Below are 18151 nucleotides of genomic sequence, written 5' to 3'. Positions count from 1 at the left end.
TAATAATTAGTTTAAGAAATAAAAAAATATTGAGGGTCGTTTTTAACTTTTTTTATTTTTTTATAGAGAATGTAGCACACTTGCTTGGGTGAGAGCGGGGGAGTGGTTTTTTGATATGAAAACATAAGTTTTCTGGGTTTGTTTGTATCAAAAGCAGTGATAATGACTACTTTGATATTTCGTGCCGAGTTGAGAGTGCAATTCGATCCTTTGTTCTCATGTTGAGTAAAGGCAAAATCCATGCGGAGGCCTCTGTATTTTATTTGTTTTGTTCAAGAGGCCCCTTCTACAAAGTTTATCACGTCCGGGTCCCTATACTTGTCAATAATCTAATTTTAAGGGCCTTATATGAACGGAAAATGGCAAGTGTAACTCACTCTCCGTTATTTAACAGAAAAGGGCAACGTGGCATTCCCTTCCATGTATTTAGGTTCACGTGACATTGAGTTTTAGGACTTATATTACACAAAATCACAACATAATAAAAAATGTAAAACAAAATAAATTTATTAATAAAGTTGTTATTTTTCCATCATCTTCTTCCTTGAAATTATTCACTTTGTTGAAATTTTTCTCATCAACAAACACCTAAACAATCCAGTCAGAACTAATATTAACCCATTTTCCTCTCTCAAAACCCACTTCAAATATGTCTTCAATTTCTCCACAAGGGGCGGCGACGGTCAGTAAATTAAATCCTTGCAACGGCATTAGCTTCGTCCGCCGGCAACAATGAAATCTCGACCAACTGGAGTATTGGACCATCCCTTTTACCCATAAAATGGCCCTCTTGAATATGTAATTTTGAATTATTGATGAAGATGATGATAATGAGGAAACCCTCGTTTTCTGATTTTTCCAGGAAGTAATTCTTTCATGGAAGCTCTGTTTGGACTCTCCCTTGGCATTATCAGCTTTAAAATTTATTACTTTAAATCTTACTAATCTGTTAAAGAACATAAACTCAGCAAAAACAATACATGTTTTAGTTAATCAAAGCTGAAAAAATAACAACTTTCACTTGGCCTACTAAGAAAATGTCAATTTTTTAAACCAGATTTTCACTTCAAAAAGAAAATTCACATAACAATTTAAAATATAAAAAAAAATCCCACATAAAAAAAATAAAAGAAAAGGTAAATAAATAACTACCTAGCATTTCATGGTCCCTAAATAATAATTATTCTATGAGAAATTTGAATGAATAATGGGTTTTGAGAGAAATAAGTTGGTACATGTGAAAAGTCTGAGAAAATGATTATGATGATTGATAAGCAGAGGATGAGGGAGGAGAAAAAAATGCAATTGTGGTGGTGGAAACAATTCCTTAGAAGTCCTTGAATTTATATGTATTTTATACATTTTTATAGGAATTAAAAGTTATAAAATTAGATTAATTTTTGATTTCATACTCTCACATAAGGCAAGTTAATTACAATGACTCGGACGTGACAAATTTTAGAGTAGGAGTCTCTCAAAACCGGTAAAGTAGAGTGATTTCCGCATAGATTTTGCCTTAATTTAACTAAAATTGAACTTTTTAATCTATCCCATTCATTTTATAATAAATAGTGTAGATTTATTAATCATGTTGTTATCATAAATACTATAGGAAAAAAATATCGTCTGATTTATCACTATATTATCATGTTGTTATCATAAATACTATAGAAAAAAACATTTTCAGGAAAAAATAATATTTGATTATCATATTGTTATCATAATATTATCATATGTTGTTATCATAACATTATCATATGATACCGAGATGATAATATTTATGGTTGTAGACACCTATTTTTCGGACAGGTAAAAAGTGATAAGAAACTGAAGCGTCCAATGATGATTTCTAGAGAAATCCGTCCGGGTGACGAGCTTTCGATTTGAGTGCTGGAATCTAAGCAGGCGTCATCTGTGCACAGCTGCAAATGTGGAGGATTAAAATGCAATTAGGCATAAATAGCCCATAAAAATCTAAAGAAACTGTAATATAAGTTTAAAAATTGGACTAATTGCAATATATTAAAAGTTTTATGGGCCAATTTGCAAGTTTTACGGACTAAAATTGACCATAACCAAACCTATAGGGTCCAAGAAACCTTTTTTGACATTTCTGGGCACCAAAATGGACTTTTAGCACCTTTTTATTTAACTACCACGTCAAAATCCGAAAATTAGAATTAAAATCCTAATTAGTTAATTAAAACCTAATCCTTAACACTTCTTCAACCCCTAACGAAACTCTAACTAGGAAGAACCTGTAAATACACATAAGCTAACCCTAGACCTAATTAAACCCTATAAATACAACCTTAAGCCAGTCTGGTTAAAAGCGGCACATAAACCCTAGAAATCAGAAGAAAAAATTATGCCACCACCATTAGACTAGCCATAGCCGAAAATCACAACACATACATACACAAATCTCCAGTCCAGAAACATTAATACGTGTTAATTCTCCAAGAACGCAACATCCGCACGGAATCAAAGCTGGATTCCGCATCCACTTCGCCACCAAACGAGCCAAGGACTGAGACCGGTAATTCTGAGGACCATTTTATTATGTTCTTTTGATTTTTCCATGAATACACGTATTAATGCCATAATTGTTGTGATTGTGTGCTTAGAATGCATGTTTAGCTTATAATTGCTTGTTTTCCATTAATATTGCCATGTTAATTAAATCGGTGATTCCAATAAATTGTCATGAAATGTGATGATAGGCATGTTAATTTGCTGTAATTAATCATGTTTAAACTCAAATATACAAACCCAATTAATGTAAATCTCTTAGAATGCATGTTTCTAGGTGATTTTAGCTATTTTTTATGAAAACTCAATTTTCGTACTTGCTTTCCAGAAATTAATTTTGTTTAAATAAGCTTTAAACACTCTGATTATGCAATATTTGGATTCCTTGTTCGATTTTATGCGGTTTTGACTAATTTTGCATGAGAAACGGGCTTGAAAGCTTAAGCTGGCACCGTTTTCATCGTACCTGCTTCCCAGATCTTCCAAACTTCGATACAAACTTCAAAACGTGTTTCTAGACCCATTCGTACTCCAAATCAGGCCAAGTTTGAACCCAGATGTAGACAATTTAGTGTAGAATCACATTCTATGTTGTAATGGGCCAGACCTGATGTAAAACGGACCCATAAGTCCAAACATGTAACATAGTAAATAAACGAGGCCCACGAGTCAGAGGCCCAGCAAACCAGCAACTTCTAGAGCGACCTCGGACTAACCCAAACTCGGAATTGACTCCGATCTAAACCAGTAGAACCAGATCGACGAGACGCGCAACTCTTGTGATCTGACCGAGAGCCATTCTGACCAGACCGATGGTCAAAACCCGTGCGAGTGCCAGGAATTCAAAAGTCAACGAGGTTAAAAAGTATCTCTAACCTTATATGTATATCCAACTGCCCCTGAGCATGCCAATAATATTTATCGCTTTCCAAAAGCATTCCAAATCAAATAATAACCGGTTAATGGACTAATCACCTAAAATTGGCCTATTAAATGCAATGCCAGCCTATCACTTAGACATCGTAGGATTACCACGAAAAACTAGTAACAGTTGTATAGATTTTTCAAGACTCACCTAATAAAATCAATCAAATCACGCTTATACATCCAGTTTTTAGGCTTTGTGCATGTAAAACATCTATACCAGCCAGACTTATGCCTATTTGCTAGAAACCTTTAAGGTTAGATGTATGTTTACGAGTACATGTTACTTGCCTCAAATGCCAGTCCAGATCGAGTCATATGCGCGTCAAACGTGTTTACTGCTTTCATACATGTTTATTTACAGCTTTCATATCCTGTGAACTGCATATACTGTTGAGATGATATAAAAACGAATATGTCCAGTAAATAAAGCCGGTAGTAGATAAGTCAAGCACAAGAGTCTCGGGGAGGTCCACGAACCCTAATCTTTGGCCGATGCACGATAATCTTACCGGAGGTGAGTAAGGCTATCTAGTTGGTTAAAAGGCATTTTCTAGTTGAACTAGGTGGCTACTCCATTTTTCAAACCATTTTCAGATCGAGAAGTCAGCCATAAGCCTTGGGCAAGCGGCCCTCGAACCCCGTACCTATATGATAATATCTATGATAATGTTATGATAAAACAATGTTTGATTATCATGTCGGTATCACTATATTATCATCTTATTATCATAACATTACAGTATGATAGCTAGATAATAATGAAATATGATAAGATTATGATAGTTGTATGACAACCTACGTAAAGAATAAATTATAGAAGGATATATGATAATTGTATGATAACCTACGTAAAGAATAAATTATAGAAGCTTTATGATAATCAGATGATAACGGAGTAAAATCATAAATATTTTAATATCCAGAGTAAAAATATAAATATGAAAAAAAAACATGATATATTTTCTGTAATTTTTCCATGTTGAGGTAAAAGGTGCAAATATTTTTATTTTTTGAATAAATACCTAAATTTCCCTTTATGTAATGCTCTTTAATGTAAGTGTACAATCTATATCTATATAATAGTATAGAAGTGAACCCTTTGGGTTCTTTTACTAAACAATCCTCACCATATAATAATAATATCAAAAGTATTGTTATCGACAAAGTTACCTGTATACCTATTTATGTAAATTCATCAACAATGCCATATGAATGTCCCGATTTTTCTATTAAATTACAGAAAGACCAGCTACAAGTGGGCCCTCTTTAAGGAAAGGCCATAATCATAGAATTAATCACAAAATTAACAATCAACAATACTGCCATTTTTTTCATTAGCTAAATATTTCTCTATTAGGGACCATAGTTTTAGGTGTTCAAAAAGATTTTCAGTTTTTCTATTTACAAAATGCTAACTCTTTAATATTATCTTTTTAGAATAATAATTTCAAAATGTTATTTATATTATTAATCTTTATTGTTAATTTTATGTATTTTTTTAATTTAAAAGAAAATTTTATTTTTAAAATTAAAAAAACCAAAAATGCAAAATTAATCTTTAGTTTTAGTTTTATATCCAAAAATTCTTATTTTCTCAGATTTTTTCATAAAAATTTATTGTATTAGTTTATTTAAAACATTTTCTACTAAAGTCGGTTTTCATGTGTTATGAATTATAAAATTTATCTTTTAAAATTTAAAAAACGTGTAACGATATAATAAATTTTATGTCCAAATAATTCTTAATTCTTAACTTAGTGTACAAGTTTATCCTTAAATTTGATGTTCAAGTTTATAAAAAAAATCATTATATAGAAAAAAAATATATTATATATGTAATATTTGACGACAAATTATTTTATATTTTTTATTATCTATTCAATATATTTCACTTTTTCATTTATATCCGTATTTTTTTTATCTCTTTCTCTCTTTTATATTTTAATTGTTTATAATAAAAATATTCATGTCTACTAAAACAAATCATGGAATGAATAAAATTTTAAAAATTGTATTTGTTCATGGGTTGGTTTTTGTTTTTTTGTTTTTGGTTATTTTTTTTTTTGAATTCAGTTCAATGATCAATATGTTCAATTAAATCTAAACATGTGTGCAATATATGCTAAACTTAACATTGATGTGCATGAATATGGATTAAAAAACGTAAATTTTATTTTAATACTCATACCTTTTTATGGTTTATTAATAATTTTATTTTTCCAGTTCTTTTTTTATTTGTTTAACTCAAATCGGGTCATTTTCAATATGATTAAAAAACCTATGAGGTTTTGAATTAGACTGTTTTTTTTCTTCAAGAAATCATCTATAATCTTCATCATATTTTATTTTCTTTATTTATTTTTTTATATTTTATTGCCATTTTTATTATAATTTTTGTTCGGTTTATTCGGTTAAACCACACTGAAATGACAGATTTCAGAGATTATTTATGTTTTATTTGGTAGTCTTTTCATTTATATTTCATTTTGGCCTTTTGTTCTTTTTGAATTTATTTATTTATTTCAGTTGTGTTTTTTTTTAATATTTTTCTCAATTTTTTGTGTTTGTATAGCATGAGTTTAATTAATGAAGATGGACCAACAAAATAGAATCTTGAATAAAAAAATAAACTTTTTAAATATTATTGAAAAGTAAAATTTCAAATTTATAAATAACTTGGTTAGTTTTGATTATATAGTACTAATTTTATTAACTTTCTGATGTAGTTGGAAATACCGGGTTCATATATAAAAATGATAACCCGGTGTCATTAGAATTGATATTACGATGATTTGAATGTGGAGTTCGTATTAAATGATTAGTCACATTAATGAGGGAAAAAAAGATATTTTCATCTAAATATATCAATTATACAAAAATTATTTAATTGCATTAAATATTTATATTTATCTACTTTACTATTATACAATACTTAATTAGTGTTATATATTATTCATTTATTTAATTCAAATTTTTATTTATTAATTTGTTTCAATAAAAATTAAAATTCCGATGCGAAGCAAGGTTTTTTTACTAGTTAATTATGAAAATGTAGAAATATTAATAATAGTAGAAGTTAATAGTTTACTTAGTTAGACTTTATTAATATTTTAGTTCAAGTAGAATTGTTATTCTATATAGTTAGTTGTTTAAATAAAAAATAGTACTACTACTAAATAGATGGTTTAATAAAAGTGGAAACTCATAATATCGCTCTACTTGCTGAGAATTAATAAAAAAAAATTATTTGTTGAAAATTAATAAAAAAAGTTCCGTGTAATTGATTTAAAATATATCATTGTTGCTGTTATTATGTTTTTTTTGTTTCTTTCAAGTATTGCTGTTATTATAATTAGTAGTAGTGAAAAAGGGAGAAAATGAATGCCTTGACACTGTTACTTTTATTTATCCTTACCATTAGAATTAGAACTGCCTAAGAGTAAGCGAGGAATTGTTAAAGCTTTGTCGGTTGTGGTGTCTCTCCTTCATTAAATGTCACCTTTGTTGGTGGTCAGTTCAACGCATTCCCATTAATTGCTTCGCCATAGTTTTAAATCGATTCCTAATTTAAACCGGAATTTCAAATTTAGAGTCGGTTTTCTCTCTACATCAAGTCCCAAATTCGAACATAAATTTTTTTGAATCACTGAATTATTTTAAAATTATAAATTATAGATAAAAATACTAAAATTAAAATCGTTAAGAAACAATCATTAATTTATTGATATTATTTTTCAGGAAGGTCACCGTCTTAAAATAAGATTATTAAATTTATCGTAAATTATACCTTTTATTAAAAAATATTGAATTATACATCTTTTTTATAATTATAACATGCCACGTAGGATAAAAAGAAAAAAAATTAATGCATTTTACCTCGAGTGACATCCCGTGAAATAGTTCCATAACTTGGTGACTGTTTTTAATGATTTGAATCTTAATATTTTTTTATAATATTGGAATATATAAATATGTTATAACTAAAATAAACGGCTGCATATATAAATATATTATAATTTCACAAACTCACACAAATTAAAAAATCAAACCAAAAATCTATTCAAAAAGCAAACCGGAGTCAAATTTAAGAATCTGATATTGGAAGTGATTTGAATTTGGTTCTGATTTGAACCGAACCGTGGCCAAAGCTAATTTTCACCATGCTTATAAATATATGTACACACACTCGTCTTGTCCCATTTTCTCCATATTCTTCAGTATCATCAATGAATAATTTTGAAAGATTTTTAAACTTGGATTTTAAAGCCAAAACAAAATCCCAACCCAAATCTTGTACTCATCATCATCAAATGTTTTTGTTGTTAATTTGTTGGGTTTCTTTCATTTTGTTCTTCAAGTCCAAGTCTCCACCAATGAAGAAACCAGTGTTTTTGGAGGAGATTTCAAGGTTTCTTGTTTCTTGGTTTGACAGTGATAATAAATTTGATTTTAGTTTGTACCAAGTTTCCATCAAAAGGCCTGCAGCGAAGATTTGTTTTCTTGATTTGCCTGAATTGGCCATAGACTGCATTCTTGAAAAGCTTTCACCATCTGGGCTGTGTAGTATGGGGAGAGTCTGTGTCTCTTTAAGAGAGAGGTGCAGCAGTGATGATCTCTGGAACAAACACCTCAAGAAGAAATGGGGAGGACTAATTGGTAATTCTGCTTTCATAAAAACAAGAACAAGTTCTTTGGCAGCTAATAATTCATTGATGGCTATGTATATGTCTCTTGAAAATGGCCAGTTCTGGTTTCCTGCTCAGGTCTATAATCGGGAGGTAACTATTTGATTGTTTAGATTAAGATTAAAATACGTTCCGAGAAGTTCAAATATGTTCCAAACGTCTTAAAAAGTGAACAATCAGGCCTGCATTTTGACTTATAAATGAGACGTTAAGAGTCTGGTTGTCGATATAAGAGACCCTGTTTGTTCATTTTTTTTAAGACATTGGGGGCATTATTTAAACTTTTCTGAACATTGAAGGCTTGTTTGATCTTAGAAGTAAATTTTAGAGATATAAATAACTGTAAATTGAGAAATGTTTGGTTTGGTGACAGAATGGACATGCTGGGTTTTTGTTGTCCTGTCATGATGCACAGCTTAGCTATGATTCCAGGACAGACACATTTCAGGCAAGGTTTGTATAACTAAATTTGTTTTTTTGCTGTCCTCTCATTTAACTATGAGATTGATTCTCGAAATATTCAAATGTACCCGATGTCAACATTCAATGGAATTTTAGTTCGAATTACTCAAGCCAACTCTTGGGTCGAACTAGAGTATCAAAGTCTAATTGAATTTTTATCAATTTATTTTCTATCGCTATAGTTATAATAATATCTTTACTTTTATAATGAATTTATTTTCTAAATTTAGTCGAGTAAAAAATATGTCGAGTCGAATTTGATTTTCAATTATACTATTGAATTCTAAAATTTCGATCACGTTCAAATTTTAGATGGAATTGATAGTATTTCGACTTGACTCTAAGAATAGGTTTTGCACACTTTTTATGGGGCTAGAAATGATATATGGTGGAATTGCAGGTACTCTCCTTATGGAAGGAGAATGACAGAGGATGGAATAGAGTGGCATAGGTTAAGAGCAGCACCTGTTGATACTCCTGCATATCATCTTCACATTTCTGATTGTTTACATCACTTGAAACCCGGCGATCATATCGAAATTCAATGGAGAAGAAGCACGGAATTTCCTTACGGTATGTTCTTCTCGTCATTTTTGCCATAATTTTACAGATCAAATACATTGTGGATTACTGAACTATCAAGTTATTTCAAAAAAGATACTGAATTTTAATTTATTTTTTTAAGGTCATCACTTTTAATTTTAATTTCATTAATATTTTTCCGATCTTATTTTGCTAATGTTAAGAATATTTGTCACACCGGCAAACACTATCAAATTATATACTCCTTATTTAAATATGAATATTGGCGTTCGTGACGTATAATTATATTGTTGAAAGGGAAAAATATTTTCTGAATATTCTAATTTGGACGGCCACGTCAATAAATTAGAATGAAAATGCCTTTTTAAAATAAAAAATAAATTTTATGATATTAAAAAATAAATTGAAATTCAAGATATTTTTTTAAAATAATTTGATAATTCATTAGCCTCGCATTTAATTTAACACTAATTTATTTCTGAAAACAATAAAATTAGCGATGAATAACATGGTTATGGTGAATGAGCAGGGTGGTGGTTTGCTGTTGTTGGACATGTAGAATCATGTGATGGGAATGAGAATAGTTGCCATTGTCAATATAGTGGTAAGAAAGAGTAATTCTTTTGATATTTTTATTTTCATAATTAAATTTTATTTTATTTTAATTTGGTCACCAAACTTTAATTAATTTTCAATTTGGTTACCAAATTTTAACTATAAACCAAATTTTGCTTTCTTTTATTTGCATAATTTGACAAAAAAAACATCTTGTTGAATTGAAATTATACATAAGTGAAAAGTTGTCATAATAATACCAATAAAAAACGACTGTCAAGTGGTAAAATCCGGCTGCCATGTCATCATTTTAACCTAAAAATCTATGTTAAAATAATTTAAATTTGGTAACTAAAATGAAAAAAAAAAGATGAAGTCACTATAGCAATAGTTTAAAAACATGGGATGTATTTTGTACAACTCAACTAAAAAATTTAATAAAAAAATGGATTTATGTTGTTGGCAGATAAGATAGTAATGGAGTTCAACCAATATTCACCTGCCTCAAGGTGGAGACGAATTATAGTCAACAGGAAGGACCACAAAGAAGAAGGAAATGAAGCAGATGGCTTTTATGGAGGAATTAGAAAACTTTACAATCCACACGAAATCTCTATATGGAAGAACCTTTGGCCAACCCAAGTTTTTGAGTAGTCATTTTTAACAATTTAAGCCAAGTTGTACGGAAATGAAAAATTCTGAAATGGAGCGATGCAAAACAAATATGTTTATGCGTTTTCGGAGTTTAGAAGCGTTTTCAACTAAAAAGAAAACGAAATCTAGAAACAAACAGCTAAACAAATTTCAGTGCAATATAGAATTAAGTCGGTCTGTAAATAGTCCCCGCATTCTACGCAATTTATGTTAAGACATGGAAATCAGGAATGACAACAGAGTGGATGTAGTCACAGGGGCGGAAGTAGCCCTTTGGGCTGAGGTTGCGACTGCCCCTCTAAATTTTATTTTTCTGCAAAATTGTCCTTTAAAGTTTTGATTTTTTTTGAAGGTGTGGTTGCTAAAGTTTAATTTTTATACGATTAACTCATTTAAATTTTATCTTATATAAATTAGCTATGTTATAGTAGAATTTCTAGTTCCACCAATAGATGCAAAGAGAGGCTTATCCGTAGTGTCATTTTGTAGCTAAGAAACATGATTTGAATAGTGTAATTTTGTAGCTAAGAAAGAAATGCATATAAGAAAAATGCTTATCTGGATGAATGTTAAGAACTACTTTTGATAATGTTTCATTTGGCTAACTGATGCATTGATCTGCTTCTGTAACAAGCCCAGTGCGGAGATCCAGCGAGGTTTCACTCGAGCCCCACACTGTTTTGGCGGCGTCTCTTTTTAGAGAGTGGGAGAATTTAATTTGGAAAAATTACACAAAAATTCTAAAAAAGGTAAAAATTAACAAAAATGCTAACCTTATTTATTGAATTCATTGACTGCTAAGCTTCCCATTTCACTTAATGTCTAATAACGGTAATTTCTTACATAAATTACGTATTTCATCCCTGCCCTACATGTGGCACAAGATTGGAAAAAAAATGCTAAGAATAACACGTGCTCCTCTCTTCCTCTTTCTTCTCCATTTTTCTCTCTCCATGTCTTCTCTCTCTGCGATAAATTTCCATTTTCAGAGCTTAATTTTTGAACTTCTTTTAACGTTTATCCATTTTCTTCGTCTGCATTAATTCTCCATAAATTGTAGGCACGATTTTATCAGTTACGTACTTTCCTTAAATATTTTTTATAAATAGTACCATGGTAGTTGTTACAAGATCAACACCTAAAGCTGAGAAAGAAAAAAAGAAAAAACCTAAAATGAAGTGGAAGTTAACTAAAAAGGAAAATGCAAGTGGTGCTGCTGGTGAAGAAGAATCAGATTCTAATTTTGAAACGAAGGTCAAGGCTGTTGAGACTGAGGTTTCCAAAAAGAAGAAGCTAATCTTTGATGTGGATTCTGTTGGGAAGTTGGAGGAGAAATCGGTTGTTTTTAAAGATCCTACCCATTTACTGAAGGTATTTTTATTATAAAACTATAAAAACTTGCATGTTCTTCATTTTTAAAGTTATGGGTTCTAGTTTATTTTTTGATTATAAATATAGGTTATTTTTTATGTATATGATATTGTGTTTTTTTAAAATGAGTTATTTTTATTTGTTGTTTTAGTATTTTTGAGGTATCATCTATTGAAACCTGATTTTGCATGTATTCTTGTTTTTTTATGTATTGTTTATGTATTTATATATATGATGCACTTGATTTTCTTTTTGATGACTGTCTGCCGCTTCAAGAGTACAAGTATGTCACTTTTTTTATAATTTGCTTTTTGATGACTGTCTGCCGCTTCAAGAGTACAAGTATGTCACTTTTTTTATAATTTGCTTTTTGATGACTGTCTGCCGCTTCAAGAGTACAAGTATGTCACTTTTTTTATAATTTGCTATTTGATTTTTTAAGTCTATTCAGTTCTGATTATGTTTCTTTTTACTATTCAGTAATTGTGGTATCTTTGTATATTCTTTTGCTGAATACGTTGCTTATGGAAAAGAGGACAAAATGGTGAATGAATATCAAATCAATGATCATCGAAGGCGTCTTGCATTTGGTCTGCGCAACTATGGCAACTGGAAAAACAACTTTAATGTTGAAAGTTCTTCAGAGAGATGCGAGGTGATCAGAAGAGAAAAAGTAAAGGCGAAGCATGCTTCTAAACATGCCAAGGCGAAAGTAAAGGCGAAATGAAGAATTAGTGTTTATTTATTATAGGAAGAATCAGCAATTTAATACTTTTTCAGTTCATGATACAGTTTATGTTGTTTGTGTGTGAATCTGTTATCTGTTTTTAATCAGTTATGACATTTTAATTTTAATTTTAGTTTTTATCAATACATAGTTTGTGTATCTGTTATGTATAAAAGATGTATCTTGAAATTTTTATACTTTTGAAACATAAAAAACATCTCAGATATCTGGAATAAACAACTAAGATGTATCAAAGATGTATAATATATGTATTTGACATAAACACATATTCAGTGAGGTGATCACAGTGTTGAAAGATATATCTGGCATAAAACATCAAATGTGTAAAATAAATGTATCATTTATGTATATAGCTTAAACATATAAAAAGGATTTAATGATAATAGAGCTAAAAACTATATTGAAACAAAACTATTTAATAAGAAAATATATTTTCTGTCTACAATCTGTATTTAGTGTTTTTTTGACAAGTTTCTACATGTCTTTCGATTGTGTCCACCTTCGCCACACCGAGTACTTTTCCATTTTTCAGTTTTTCCCAAGGAGATTTAAACCTTTGCGTCTTTGGCCTTCCGCTTTTTGTTTTATGTTGCGGCGGTAATACAATAAAGTCTTTTACTTGTTGCGGTACATCCCATTCATCTTCTTTTGCCATCAGAAATACTGTTTCACTATACGTTGCTAGCATAGTTTCTTTCATGTAGTAGATTGAACAATACTGATATGGATCTCGGTTCATTTCATTGATAATTGCTACTGCATGTTAACACGGTATTTCATCAATTTTGAATCTCTTGCAAGTGCATGTTCTATCTTTCATATCGACTGTGTATTTGATGCCACCATTCAACACTGTGATCACTTCAGTTGTGGAATGTTTTACCTGTAAATAGTTTGTGAAGATAAAATATGGTTATTTAATACATGATAGATACATCTACGATACAACGTTTTTAATAACAGTAAATACATGTTTTGACATTTGGGATTTTACTTGTCAAAGATACCTGTCATATACATATTTTATATATAAAAGATACATCTCTTATAATAGTTTTAAAACAAGATAGATTTTCATACCTGTAATTTGAGTGAATTAACATAATTCTGTGCTAGCACATCTTCATGACTTTTTGTCATTTTTATCATAGTGTACATGGCAATGTTTCTATGTTTGTAGGAGTACTCTTGTTGGAAGTCATGTAAATACATAAGGAGCATTATGATCGACAGTTCTCTTGCATGCTTTATTGATGCGTTTAATGATTCGGCTGGGTTCGAAGTCAATGTCTTATATCTGTTGCATTCTGAGTGGTCCTTGATCATCTTTTGTATCACATGTATCATTGATACATCTCAGTAGAAGTTGCTTTTGACAAGATTTGACAGTCTTGTGCTGATAATGATGATTAATTGCGTGAAATCTCATGCATGTTTGAAGAACTCCTTTATTTTTGAAAGATTGACCAACTTTTAATTGAATCTCTTGCACTGGTTCATTCACTGTTTGTGCACTTTTCTCTTCTGTTACCATTTCTTTTTCCTTCATACTGCTTGTTTCAACACTGTCCTTTGCAAGTAGAGTAGCATATTTTCTTATTTCTGAAAAGGTATCACCACTGTATGGTAGATGTATCATAGATGTATTTGATTCCATCTCTGTAAATTGATGATTGTTGGTATAATCTGAATATGAAATACTTGTAGATATACTTCTTGAACTCTGTTGGGTTGCTTGTATCAGTAGTGTATCACTATGAACATCTATGCACAGAGGGTACATGGTAAAATCTGTTTGCATTTTCTTGATTTCCATGTAAATTTTGAAACTCAAATCATCAGTAATCGTTAATGGTGGATACTGATTCTTAACTTGATACATGACCTCAATACTCTGTTCTTGTAGATTCAATTTCAGCTCATTTGATATTTGGTCCAGCAGATCCAAATATGATGAATCTTTTGGTATTATGATTCCAATAACTTGAAAATCTGCATATGTCTTTGCTTCTATCCATTGTCCACTGTGTTGGATCTTAACAAGTAGAGATTCCATCTATATACAAATGAGATATAGATCTGTTAGTGTTATGAGATACAAATGAGATTCCATCTATATACAAATTAAAATAGTTGTAAGAACTTGCCAGTTTTTGAGGTCTGAGATTTCTTTGTTCATAATCAATGGTGGTTCATACTTGTAGAAGATTGTAAATGTGAACAAGGTAAAAAAATCGCGTGTTTCTTGATTCAGATTTGAGATAAAATTTTTTTGTTTTGATTTGAGATAATCAAATCTTTTTGGTTGTTAGAGATTTATATATGTGGCATCTATTGGTTGGACAAAGAATTAGAATTATGAAAGTCACGTGATTCTCTCTATTTTTTTCTAAGCTGTGTCCCTCTCTCTTTCCTTGCGACGTGGCAAGCTGAGGTTGAGTACGTACATCTTGTAATATGTCATTCCTATTAGGTGCTGACGTAATGTTTTAGGAATTTTAGCATTTTTGTTATAATCTTCCGTTTTATATATAGTTATGTAATTTTTTCATTTTATTTATTTTAAAAATATATATGGAGTTGCCACCCGGAGTTAACTGTGAAGAAAAAGATAATTAAAACATTACAATTATCTTCACCTCTTCAGAAAATCAGAACTCGGAAATAATATTCTATTTAATTAATCGTTTGCTTTTTGATAATTACGGGTTAATTTTTTGACTTCTAATTCTAAGAAAAAAAGGTCACGAAACAAATATCCCTCGCTGTTTATCGAACCCGAATATAATAGGAGTTAGTTTTGAGTAGATCTGTTCATGGGCTGGGTTCGGGCCGGGCTCAGGCCGCGCTTAGGCGTGTGTGAGCGGAGCTGGGTTCGAGGGCCGCTCGCCCAAGACTTATGGCTGACTTCTCGATCTGGAAATGGTTTGGAAATGGAGTCGCCACCTAGTTCAACTAGGAAATGCTTTTTAACCGACTAGATAGCCTTACTCGCCTCCGGTAAGACTATCGTGCATCGGACCAAAGACTAGGGTTTGTGGACCTCCCCAGACTCTTGTGCTTGGCTTATCTGTTACCGGCTTTATTTTCTGAACATATTCGTATTATATCTCATCTCAACAGTATATGCAGTTCACATGATATGAAAGCTGTAAATAAACAAGTATGAAAGCAGTAAACACGTTTGACGCGCATATGACTCGATCTTGACTGGCATTTGAGGCAAGTAGCAGGTACTCCTAAGCATATATCTAACCTTAGACGTTTCTAGCAAATAGCATAAGTCTGACTGGTCTGGATATTTTACATGCACAAAGTCTAAAACCGGATGTATAAATGTGATTGATTTTATTATGTGAGTCTTGAAAAGCCTATACAACTATTACTACATTTTTGTATTAGTCCTATGATGTCTAAGTGATGGGTTGGATTTGCATTAATGGACCAATTTTAGGTGATTAGTCCTTTAACCGGTTATTATTGGATTTGAATGCTTTTGGAAAGCAGTAAACAATACTAGCATGTTCAGGGGCAGTTAGATATACATACAAGGTTAGAGATACTTTTAAACCTCGTTGACTTTAAAAATACAAAGTAATCCAGAATTCGGCTCAGCAACAGTTACATTGGTTGCCTCCAAAAGGAAAGATGAAAGGCGGACCATCGGGTTTCGGTGAGTTTTCTGATTAATTTGTGATTTTACTTATTATGTGAGTGACACATAGAAAAAGAAATTATTTGGTAGGTAATTGAACAGACAATGTTTAAACACTCTATAAATATTATATTTAAATTTCTTATTCGATTTTATGCAATTTTGACTATTTCTTCATCAGAAACAACTAAGCTTTAGAAGGAAATCATGACTAAGTTATCTTGAGTAAAAATTTCCAAAATTCTACGTTTTGGATTAATGAGACTGTAATGCTAAAAAAATATGTTTATTTGAAAAAAAAAATTAAATAACAATTTATCCCATGAACTTATAAGTAATGAGGAATTAGCATATAAATTAATTTTATGGATAAATTAATCATAAATTTGATGATTATAGTTAATTAATTACTCCCTCCGTCCCACAAAAATAGACAAAATGGCTATTTTCGGCGTTCTAAAATATAGGCAAAATTACTATATTAATTTAAAAATACCAATATTAACCTTCATCAATTTTAACCACTTTCGTTATATTCTATAAATCATCATTAATTATCACATTTTATAATATAAAAATTAATAACAAATTTATCTTTTCAAAATTTAATTACAATCCCAACATAATAATTGTCTTTGCCATAACATAAATTAATAATATTTAATTTTTTTATATAATTAAATTAAGGTTGTTATTGTAAGTTAATAAAATATAAGTACTTTAACCATCATTTTTTAATCCATGCGCAAACTCTATTTTGTCTATTTTTACGGGACGGAAAGAGTATATTTTTGCAATTTGTTTTCTCAACTTGTAAGCTAGTTTTCCCTCCAACTACTAATTTGCTCTCTCAACTTAAAAACTAATTGAACAAAGAATCACTTCCACCCCTGAATTTGTGTCAAAGTATCAAAAACGTTCAAAGCTGGAAAATCGAATCACTTATACCCTGAACTTGTGTAAACCGGCTCAAAAACACCCATTTTCTGACATGGCACCTTAATTCGAGAGTGAATTTTTAAATTAATCATATTTTACACTAATTAGTCATACTTAACCACTAATTAATTACAATCTAACACTAATTAAATGAGGAATCTTTTTAAACTTATAGACAAAAAAATATTTTAATTTTTTTTAGAGCTGCTCTCCTCCTCAGTGCTCCTCCGATGAGGAGCAACTCCTCGTTTTTCACGAGGAGCAACTGCTCCTCACCTCATCTGAGAAGCAAAGCTCCTCGTTTTTCCAAGGAGCTTCTGCTCCTTAGATGAGGCGCAGTTCCTCATGAAAAACGAGGAGCAGTGCTGCTCCTCAGTTCCGGCGAGGAGGAGCTCCTCCTCGCCGGAAAACGAGTTAAAAAAATTGTAAAAAATACTATAAAATCCTTAGATTTTTTTATTACTATTAATAGAATAAATAAAGTTTTAAAATTAAATTATTAATTTAAAAGTTTTATATGTTAATTTAAAAAATTTGAAAATTTTAAGCATCATTTTAACCTTTTTTCCTTAAAAACCACTTGAAAAGAAAAACCACCCACAAAAACCGGAGAGTGTATCTCACTCTCCGGGGTGAGAGGAGAGGGGTGTTTTTGACCAATTTTATATAAGTGATCTCTTTTTCTAATTTTGGACTTTTTTGATATTTTGATACAAATTCAGAAGTGAAAGTGATCCTTTATTCAAAATTAATTTGTCAAAATATGATTAATTGATCATAATCATTAAATTTTGGAGAGATTCTTAGATAGACTCAGTCCACCACGTCATACGGGACTAAGCTATAACATAATGACACGTCATTAAAATGATGGCAATCTTGTAAATTTGTTTATTACTTATTTACACATTTGAATAATAATATTACAAGATTGCCATCATTTTAATGACATGTCATTATATGATAGGCTTAGTCTACGGATGACGTGGTAGACCGAGTCTACCTAAGAATTTCTCCAAATTTTGTCCATAAAAATTGTTTTTACTTACAAATTAAAGGGACAATATGCTACTTTAGTGT

At 30.5% G+C, this 18151-nt stretch overlaps 1 protein-coding gene across 1 annotated transcript; it reads left to right on the top strand.

Moving 5' to 3' along the window:
• The first annotated feature begins 7651 nt into the window (after positions 1 to 7651).
• Positions 7652 to 10704, top strand: LOC126676190 (F-box protein At2g32560-like). Its single transcript, XM_050370345.2, has 5 exons — positions 7652 to 8237; positions 8518 to 8597; positions 9007 to 9179; positions 9679 to 9753; positions 10171 to 10704. The coding sequence occupies exons 1-5, from the start codon at positions 7686 to 7688 to the stop codon at positions 10356 to 10358; spliced, it is 1068 nt and encodes a 355-aa protein (XP_050226302.1). The 5' UTR covers positions 7652 to 7685; the 3' UTR covers positions 10359 to 10704.
• Positions 10705 to 18151: the final 7447 nt, after the last annotated feature.

Source organism: Mercurialis annua, linkage group LG4, assembly GCF_937616625.2.
Source record: "Mercurialis annua linkage group LG4, ddMerAnnu1.2, whole genome shotgun sequence".
In the NCBI taxonomy this organism is placed as follows: Eukaryota; Viridiplantae; Streptophyta; class Magnoliopsida; order Malpighiales; family Euphorbiaceae; genus Mercurialis; species Mercurialis annua.
The sequence above is the reverse complement of the archived record's forward strand: the minus strand, read 5'-3'. Positions and strand labels throughout refer to the sequence as shown.

Bases quoted from the DNA above. Each gene is read 5' to 3' on its own strand.
- LOC126676190 (XM_050370345.2), top strand. From the start codon at position 7,686: ATGAATAATTTTGAAAGATTTTTAAACTTGGATTTTAAAGCCAAAACA. The intron at 8,238-8,517 runs GTAACTATTTGA...GTTTGGTGACAG, and splicing joins CTCAGGTCTATAATCGGGAG to AATGGACATGCTGGGTTTTT. The intron at 8,598-9,006 runs GTTTGTATAACT...GTGGAATTGCAG, and splicing joins ACAGACACATTTCAGGCAAG to GTACTCTCCTTATGGAAGGA.